Source organism: Mastomys coucha, unplaced genomic scaffold, assembly GCF_008632895.1.
Source record: "Mastomys coucha isolate ucsf_1 unplaced genomic scaffold, UCSF_Mcou_1 pScaffold23, whole genome shotgun sequence".
Taxonomy (NCBI): Eukaryota; Metazoa; Chordata; class Mammalia; order Rodentia; family Muridae; genus Mastomys; species Mastomys coucha.
In genome coordinates, this window is record NW_022196906.1 from 92960243 (window position 1) to 92969998 (window position 9756).

A 9756-nucleotide genomic window follows, 5' to 3' on the forward strand; every position below is an offset into this window, starting at 1 on the left:
CTCTAAGGCTGTGCTTCTCAACCTTCCTAGTGCTGTGACCCTTAATACAGTTCCTCGTGTTGTGGTGACACCCAACCATAAAGTGATTTTTGTTGCTACTTTACAACTGTAATTTTGCTACTGTTATGAATCATAATATAAATATCTATGTATCCTGATAGTCTTTGACAACCCCTGTGAAAGAGGTCGAGATCACAGGTTGAGATGCAACGTAGGTTGAATGGATATGGGGAGCTTGGCTCAGAGGCAGCAAACCTGGACTGAACGTGGCTCAAGTTATCACACACACAAATCACTGAGCTCTTATTGAAATGAAGATTCTGATTGAGAAACTTGTGACAGGGCCCAGGTCATGTAAGCAGGGTGCAGGGCAATGACAGTGTTGATGTCTGTGACACCAGGGTCCTGTTAGCCATGGCCTCTTCAAACAAAACCAAAGTGGACTCTTGAAATAGTCCTTCTGGGCTGGGCAGTGGTGGCACACGCCTTTAATCCCAGCACTTGGGAGGCGGTCAGCCTGGCCTACAGAGTTCCAGGACAGCCAGGGCTATACAGAGAAACCCTGTCTCAAAAAACCAAAAAAATAAATAAATAAATAAAAAATAGTCCTTGTGGGGATGGAAGGTGGTTCCATTCGCATGATCGCCTGAATTCCAGCACCCGTGTAAAAGCTGGGTGAGCTGGGTGCATTCTGTCAGCACAGTACTGGTGAGGCAGAGTCTGCCAGAGCTTATTGGACAGCCAGCCTAGCACAGTAGGTAAGTTGTAGGTTCAGTGAGAGACCCTGTCTCAGAACAAGTAGAGAGCAATTGAGGAAGACATCTGACGTTGACATCTCGCTTTCAAAAGCACATGTTTACATGTGCATGTGCACCAGCTTGTACATAGACCACACAGAGATAAGGGGAGGGAGGAAGGGAAGGAGGGGGGAGGGAAGGAGTTGGGAGGGAGGGAGTGGGGAGGGAATGGAGAGTGAGGGATGGAGAAAGGGAGGGTGACTTTGGAGGCAAATCTTCACTCTTTAATAGTGAGGTAATTAGTGGATCCAATACGTGGGTGGCTGTGGTTCTCAGCTAGTGAGTAAATAGCCACCCAGTTTTGATGTCCCTGTGACCTTGCTGTGGGGCTGAGGACTCAGTATCTGACATCAAGTGAAGGACCACATTTGGCTGCTCTTTCTCGGCTAGCTAATGCCCATCTGCTCATTCTTACTTATGTGCCATGGCATAGCCCTCCTTGCCATGCCTGGAAAGTGAGGTGGAGGAAGTTACTGGGTGATGGTGAGGTGGACAAGAGTGGAGATGTGAGTTCACTTTAAATTTCCCCGGAACTTCTGTGCTGGCGGGGCGGAAGGTGAACTGTGGGAAGACAAGATCAAGACTCGAGCAAGAGCAAAAGAAGACAAGAGCAAGCAGCATCTGCTCGTGTCAGCAGGGGAGGTGGAGGGGAAGTAGATTCTAGACATGTTCTGCAGGGTGAAATCAGCAGTCGTTGCTTACAGGACAGGGCGATGAGAGCAAGTCCAAGACTTAGGGGTGGAAAACTGGAAGCCGGGAGCTGGGTTGAAACAGGCGTGAGGGACAGACAGTCAGGAATTCCATTTTGAATACAAGAAAACAGATTCCCACAAAAGACAGAGGGGCAAGTGGCAAGCTGCTGAGAAAGTAGGCTTTTGTAGGGAAAAAAAAGAATAAAGAAAAAGGTCTGTTCTTCCTCTTGGCCCCACCCCATGCTCCCAGAAATCAAACTCAGACTCAAAATATATTTACAAATACCTTGGCCCTATCGCTACGCTTTTCTCTGACTAGCTATAAATTAAAATAACCCATTTATTCTAATCCACATCCTGCCGCATAGCTGGTTATCTGTTCTCAGGAACCATGTGACCATCTCGTCACGTCTTCCCTGGCGAAACTCCTATCTGTCATTTTCCCCAGACCCCTTCTGTCTCTGGGATGTCCCACCTCCTATTTCCTGTCTGATGGCGTAGGCCATCAGATTTCTTATTGACAGGTGCCACATCCATACAGACATAAGACATTCTCTTCTACAGGCTCCTTCACGGCCACCAGAATGCTTCCTCTTTGCTTTAGGGTTGGCTAAGCCCAAGGCTGTGCTCTGGAAGAGGTGTGTGTTTCAGTAAAGAACTAAAAGGTCGCAAAACTGGAAGAGGAGATAAGACAGGCTCTCTGTTTGGTTCTTTATTAATAAGTAGAGATACACAAAGACTTGATAAAAAGTACATAAAAGGCTCAAGCATCAACAAGATGTCCAGGCATCACGCATCATTCCTTGCACGACAATGGCCACCTGCTAATACTGTCACGCAGAGGGCTCAGTGTTTCAAGTATCTGGCATTCTAGGTAAACCCAACCCAAGGTGGAGTCTCCAACCAGGTGGGCTGCTAAAAGAAGGGACCCCTCTGTGGCTCTGGACTTAGTGTGGTGGTCTGAGGGACTTTGGAGTTAGAGCTGGCATGGTCAGTGGGCCATATCTACTGATAGACAAGACAGGCCACACTCATCCAATCAGGTCCTCCACAGCAGGAACCATGGCAAGGTGAGGAACTCCTAAGAGAAACATCCAGACGTCCCCTGTGTAGCAAGGTGCTTGGGAAGGAGGGGGCCATAGCATAGCCCTGTACTGGGAGAGAGGGGATGGCTGGGGGGACATACGAACCTATAAAGAGGTAGCAGGGTAATGGAAGAAAATCGGCACACCATAGAGGCAGAGGTGAGGGGAATTGCAGGGGCACACCAGATGTGATGGGAACACAGGTTTCTGAAAAACCAGAGGGAACCTCGGAATGACCGACCCAGTACAAGACCCAAAGGGTCCTCGGTCATGTGCCATGGCCAACCAGGTCTCCTGACGTCCCCCGTCAGCTGGTGATGGAGATACACTGAGCATACTTTACTCAACCTCCCTGGAAACTGTCAGAGGGCTTATCATTTCTAATTCTGGGGTGTCATCTACCCATGCCACACGTATGGAAGATGAAAGCCCTGAACCGGAGATGGCCGGATGTCAGCCAGTTTGTCCACCTGCGTGTGGAGTCAGTTTAGGATGATGGGCCTGAAAGCACTGCTTCTTCTGAGAGGGGCAGGGGTGCTAGGAGCCTCCCTTCTGGTTAGCTGTGGGACTCGGGGCTTTGGTCTAGGCAGCTGTTCTGCTGCCGGGGAGAGTCTCCGCTCAGCACAGTAGAGGCACTGGTCCACCAGAAGCAAGGGTGTGCCAGTAGCAGGTGGCAGGTGACAGGACATGGCTTCTCTGGCAGTGGCTGCTGCCCTGAGTGTAGAGCATCCTGACCTTTTTCTTCCATCTGTCCTCTCTCCAGGCTGCGGCGGCTATGGGCGTGGCTGTGGGAGCCCAAGGCTGGAGAAAGCCTGGTTGTTTTAGTGTTGAAAATATTCATGAGTATTACAGGATCTGAGGAATGACGAGATACCTCATCTGGCCTGTCCTCTGATATCCTTTTCAGGAACAGAAAAAAAAAAAAACCAGGGCAGGGTGGCAGTTTGGTAAGTAGGAAGTTTGATCTGTAGCTAGCAAAAGCGTTGGTCATTTCCTTCTGTAGAATTGTCCCTTGAATGGGGCCTTCTGTCCTGATGATCCTGTGTGTGAACAAGTTAGGACTCTCTGGATTGGAAAAGAATCATGAGGCTGGACATCCACTTGGTGCCCAGTTTCCCTGCATTTCCTCCCATGAGTTTCTTCCTCCACATTGGCTAGCTACCTGGTGGGGAGCCTGTTTTTGCAAGGTGAGCTGACAAATGAGCTCACTAACTATGCCACCTCTGTTTCTGACCCTCTCACAGAGTCTACTTGGTTCTTGCTGTCCCCTCCATACCAGATTTTTGCTGGGAAAAGCCAATCTCTACCCCACTGGCAGCACCAGAGAGGGAGGGGTGCATCGTGGCAGGAGGCGTCCCTGCTGAAATAAGGGTGTGGGCCATGTCATCAGCTCAGCTTTCTTCCCCTTTGACCTAAGAGAGCAAAGAAAGTGTGTACCAAAAGGCAGCCATCCCGATAGCTCAGGCTAGAAGGGCTTTTGCTCATTGGCTGGACTTAGAAAGGTAATGGTCATCTGACTCAGGTGGAAATGGCTTCAGGTCCTGGGGCTTCTGCAGTAATAGTGCTTTCAGTTCAGAGCTTTCTGGATGGTGTCACCTTCGCCTCCTTGAACGTGTCCCTATGTTTGTGTCAGAGGCACAGCAATACATAGTCTGAGAGCAAACCGGGACACTGTCCACATCTGAACACAGGATTTACCCATCGCCTGGAAAACTAATGAGTTCTTTTCCAAAGCCAGTCACTGGCCTCACCACACTCTCAGGGAATGGAAATCCCCTCCAGGGGTGAACCCAGCTAGTTCTAGCTCCCGTGGGGGTGGGGCTGAGGCTGGGGATGTAGCGGTGAGGGGATTTTATTTTCTAATCTCTGCCATTTTCAACCACACCAAAGCCCTCCAGGTAAATCCACCCCCTCTCTCCAGTCTCTGGGGTCTGGGTCTGTTTGCTTCCTGGGTTTGTCCTCAGGCTTCTCAGAAGCCTCCACTCACTTCTGCCTTTCATCCTAGATGGGGTTTGGCACTGCTAGGAACACTCAGTTAAGTAGACAACAGCCCTGCTCCAGACATTTATCAGAGGTCTGCCAAAGACTTGGGGCTTCGCCAGGCAACGGGCACAGACCTCTTTAATAAAATAATCATTACTCAAATAATTTAAAAATCTACAAAAGACACAAGAGCTCAGACACTGGGGATGGGGTGAGGGAGGAAGCTTGCTCATGGCTTGTCTGGTGCGTTGTATGTGGGTAAGCACTTCCACAGCAAACCAGCCCTATGGAGTTAAAAGAAACAAGCCCACCAAGAGACTGGGAACTGGGCTCAATCAACACACGGAGGGTTTGGAGGCTGTAGCCCTGTCTCCAGGGAGAGGCGGCAAAGCCAGCCCCTGCCTGCTCCTGCCCCTCCTCCCTCATTCCCTTCCTGTGCCCAGTCCAGAGCCAAGGGCTGTGGTTAGAAATGGTTCTCAGTGCAGTGAGGCGGTGGGCTGGTCCCAGGGGCTGGCAGTTGACGGTTGCTATGCCCGGGGCATCAGGCTGTCACAAGATGACACACTGCAGTTTGTGAGTGCCGGTGGCCCTGTCTCCTCGCCATTTTGTCTTCTTTTTCTTCTTCTGGTTTTTCTCTGGAACCTGTTGCCTATTGAACCAAGCAAAGACAACGTCAGAGCAAGCCTTTTGCTTCCTCTGTCCTCTCTCTGGGGCTCCCCAGTCTCTGACAGCCCTAGGCTGGAGGGACAGCTTGGGAGTGCTGCTGTCCCGGCCACCCAAGGAGACCAAGCTGTGTGGTATTTCTTAGTGCAAGAAAGCCAGAGAGGAAGGGAAGAGAAAATGAGAATCCCCTGCCATCCAGGGGAGACTAGATTTATTCATACTGTAAGCCCGCCATGCTTTATCACGGAGCTGGCATCTGTGCTTTTTTTTCTTTTTTATATTTAGATAAAACACCTGGCCTACTGGGTGTTATGTGTTTTCTGTTAACACCTCCTAGGCCCAAGGGTTGCTTTGGGTGCCACAGCTCCACAAGCAATACACAGCAGCTTGGGAAGTCCATCAACTGCCAACACAGACATGAAGTGAGGGCTGTGCGGAGAAATGAGGATGAACTCAGGCTGCGGGGCGTGTGTGGATGTGTGCAGGGGTGTGCACATGGCAGGGGACCAGGAGGTGGTAAACAAGAGCACCATTACAGGCCTAGGTCTGATTCATAGCTGACCAACAGTCTCTGAGTCACCAGTATAAGGTACTGAAGACAGGGGTTTAACTGTTGGGGATGTTAAAGGTTTAGAAACTGGCCTGGATCTGGCAGGGTCGGAGCCAGGACCCAGCTTCCATCATCCAACGTGAAGTGAATATGGTTTTAAAGGGACAAACGTCCATGAGTCTGTTCTCAAGGCTGCTGGCACTTGAAGACCCACGGGCTGTGGGTCTTGGAAGACTCACACAGTGTCTCTGGAATTTGAGTCCAGGGACCATACTTGGTTATTTTAGGGTGCTGTCTCGGAGCCTCTGATATCAAGGGCAGTGGCAGAAAGAGGGGCTTGTTCTTGGCTGTGTTGGATATGTTGAAAGCTTGGGGTTCTGAGGTACTAGGATTCCTGATCTCCACAGCATGCCTTGCGGCCCCCACCCACCCTCCTGGTTATACCTGGGGGCAGTGTAGAGGTAAGGGGTTGGGGGGGGGGGGGGTAAAGGGCAGGGGGAAATGGCAAACGAGGCCTGGAACCACCCAGTCTCTAGGGAGTTATGTTCCTCATGTGTTCCTGCTGTAGTCTGGCTTCCCCCTTTCCATCCTAGAGGGCGTAGCCAGGGAGGGGCACCACTGTCCCGGAGAGTACAAGGCTTACCTAATTACTCTAACTAGGTCATGGAAGGTTTTGTCCACGTTGAGAGGCGGGTCCTTGGCACTGGTTTCTATATATGGGATCTGGAAAGCAAAGCTCAGCTTGGTCAACCTGGCACCAGGACCCACAGAGCCCTCTTCCACCTTTAAAATATACACTTTAAGCTGAGTGGTGGTGGCACACACCTTTCATGCCAGAACTCAAGAGGCAAGGGTAGGTGGATCTCTGAGTTCGAAGCCAGCCTGGTCTACAGAGCTAGTACCAAGACAGACAGAGCTGCACAGAGAAACTCTTGTCTCAAAAACAAAACTCTAGAGGTTCCAAGGATCTGACAGAACCCTCAGAGCTCTATAGCTTCTTGCCTTGTAAGGCTGGAGAGTCTGGCTAATGGCTCCCCTAACTCCCTCTTGTTCTCTAGTCACAGGGATACTTACTAGCTCCCTAAAATAGAATCCAAATAGTCTTTTTATGCTCAAGAGCAAACTGTTTCACTTCTCACACTGAGTTCTCTCATACTGTGTTCCTCATGCTTCTTTTGGAGGTGACCTCTGACCTTTTCCCGGGACTCCTCCAGAGTGAACTTCAGTGGGGAAGGCTGAGGGGGAAGACTCTGGACCTTGGTCACCCTGGTCTCTAACCACCAGCTCGCCAGCCCAGCCCGGCTCTTGCTTGCTCTCAAAGCCTGGGAGTTCGGCCATATTTACCCAAGGATGCTGCTTTGATGATAGCAACTCGCAGACAGGGAGCGGCACATGGAAGCTGAGGCTGATGGGACCCCATGGGCCATGTCCCCACCAAACCTTGGACCAGCAGAGTGGAACAAAGGCTCAGGGAGGATAAGACACAATTCTAGGTCCGATGATGGGTATCCCAGAGAGCTAGGAAGTGGTCATTCCTCCACACACAGGGCTTGAGAGTTCAGGAAAACATGCCCTGGCCTCCGGGTGCGAAGGAAGTGAGCTGACTGAGGTTAGACCAAATGACTTTGCAACTTTCCATTAACTTATTTTCCTGATCACAAAATTAGTGCCTTTTATTCTAATACATTTAAAGAAGCTAAGTGTGGTGAAGAAGGTTAAGTTCCTTAAATGCATGGGGAGGGTGGCAGAGCAAGCTTTGGAGCTGGGGCAGTCAACTTTGCCTAGGGAAGCTTTGCCTAGGACACACAGGGGTCAGTATCCCTATGTTATCATCCTGTGAGGTCAGATGACAGCAAGATGCAATGGCTACAAGCAGGGTCTTATTGTAATACAGAGACAGATCAAGGCCCCAGCTCAGGCCGTTGATGTTTTTTTATTTGAGCCTCTGATAACTCTAAAAGGACAGTGCCCTCCACAGTGGAGTAGCTGTTTGGCTTCCCAGCCTCCCCTTTCCCACCTTTGCTGAATTAACCTCCAGGGGCAAGCACCCTCCTGCAGTGAGGAGACTGGACTCAGAATGACTTGCCTGCAAGAACTCTGTATTGCCAGGTCAACAGAGAATCAGTGTGAGTCTTCTTTTTCTTTTCTTTTTTTTTTTGGTTTTTTGAGACAGGGTTTCTCTAGGTATTCCTGGTTGTCCTGGAACTCACTCTGTAGACCAGGCTGGCCTCAAACTCAGAAATCCGCCTGCCCCTGCCTCCCAAGTGCTGGGATTACAGATGTGTGCCACCACTGCCCGGCCAGTGTGAGCCTTCTATTGGCCTCCCATGAGCACCTGTCTCAGCTTTGGAGTATCTTGTGAGCTGGACACCATGCCTGCGCATGGTAGGCATCCCTGATAAGAACCCTACCCAAGGCTCAGGACACTGTGCAGCCCTGTATACATGCAGAAGAGAGGTGGGAAACCACCCACATCCAGATCCCCTTGCTATCACCCCCCTCCTGGGAGTGCAGCCATCCTCAGCGTCTAGGGGTCTGCAAACACGGTTGTCTGCTGACCCACCTTTCTTTCTCTCACCCCATATCTGATCTGTGAGCAAATGCTGTTGGTTCTAAGACGTACAGTCCAAATCTTGCCACCCTCAAGTGCTTCTCAGCCTCTCATGGGGTACTGGGGAAGCCCCTGTGTGACTCTCTGTTCTTCTCCTTTCCCAGTGGACTATTGTCAACATGTCACAGGAGAGAAGCTGCTTAGCTATAAGTCACGTCTCTCTGAAACCCTCCAGTGGCCATCCTCCTCAGCCTTCATAGGAGCCATAACTGCTTAAGTCACCTCGCCGACGGCAGTCTTCATGACTCACCCACATGTACCTGCTCAGCCACCGTGGCTCATTTGCCAGTCTGCAAACTCCAACCCTGGGGCTCATAGATAATAATCTTTTGCTAGAATGCTCTTTTCTCAGACACCTGTCTGGCCATTCATCTGTCTCCTTAAGTCCCTGCTAAAATGGACCCAGCCCACCCTATTTAAAACAATACTTCCTCTTCCCATTCCTGACCACCCCCATTTCCTAATTTGTTTGTTTCCGTAGGACCCATCACCTCCAGACAAACAGAAATTTACTTTGCTTATTGCCTGTCTCCATCACTCAGTGTAAGCACCTAAAGACAGGGAACCATTGCTCTCCAGGCCCTAGGATGATGGAATTAATAAAGGAATTAATACAGAAGACAGACAGACAAAACTAGCTCCCAGCATGCCTTTCTCTATATGTGGGTCCCTTGCAGCTGACTTTCCAGTTGGTAGGTGGGACCCAAGAGGCCAGTACACTGTGCCAATAAGGGGTGCGGAGCAGAGACCTGACCCAGCACTATGGAGAGGGCAAGGACATTGCAATGAACTCAGAAAGCTAAAATGCTTGTGATATGGCATAGCTGAAGCAATCCCATTGCCAATGTCTACCAAGTAGGGATAGTGATGCCTATGGTTGTAAGGGGAGAGGACTTGATAGCCATGTTTCCCCAGTGCACTGCTGAACCTGGAAGGGGGTGGGGTGGGGTGGGGCACTGCTCAGTGAACAGAGCTGATGGCAATAATTCAACAGAACCAAGTTCTAGCTCACGAGCAGGAAGAGCTATCACCTCCGAGTAGCCCAGTGCTGGCTATGTGCTACCTCAGGCAGAGCAGCCCTTAGCCAGGAAGACGCTGAACACCACAGCTACCAGGGCATTCTGAAGGCAGCTAGCTATTCACACCTCTACCCCAGAGCCTCCTATGGCTGCAGAGGGTGTTTTCTCTGCTTGTTTCAAATAATAACCCCCAACATTGCATCCTGTGGCCTCTCAGTTGGAGTCTCGTTGCTCAGTAGGAGGCCTTAGTCCTATTTCCAAAGACTGGCACTGCAGAAGGGATGGCATATGGACTTTCACACATAGCCCTGAGGCCCAAGCACCCACACATACACACACACACACACACACACACA

General features: G+C 50.5%; 1 protein-coding gene across 3 annotated transcripts in view; it reads right to left on the reverse strand.

Annotated features, from left to right (window-relative positions):
* Positions 1-2186: 2186 nt before the first annotated feature.
* Mras (muscle RAS oncogene homolog) overlaps positions 2187-9756 on the reverse strand; it is a 58306-nt gene continuing 50736 nt past the window's right edge. For all 3 annotated transcript variants that reach the window (XM_031343707.1, XM_031343705.1, XM_031343706.1), the window contains exons 5-6: positions 6414-6493; positions 2187-5206 (exon numbers count right to left, since the gene is read on the reverse strand). In XM_031343707.1, the coding sequence (XP_031199567.1) occupies positions 5107-5206; positions 6414-6493 (180 nt within the window). In that variant the 3' untranslated portion in view covers positions 2187-5106. The remainder of the gene's footprint in view (positions 5207-6413; positions 6494-9756) is intronic.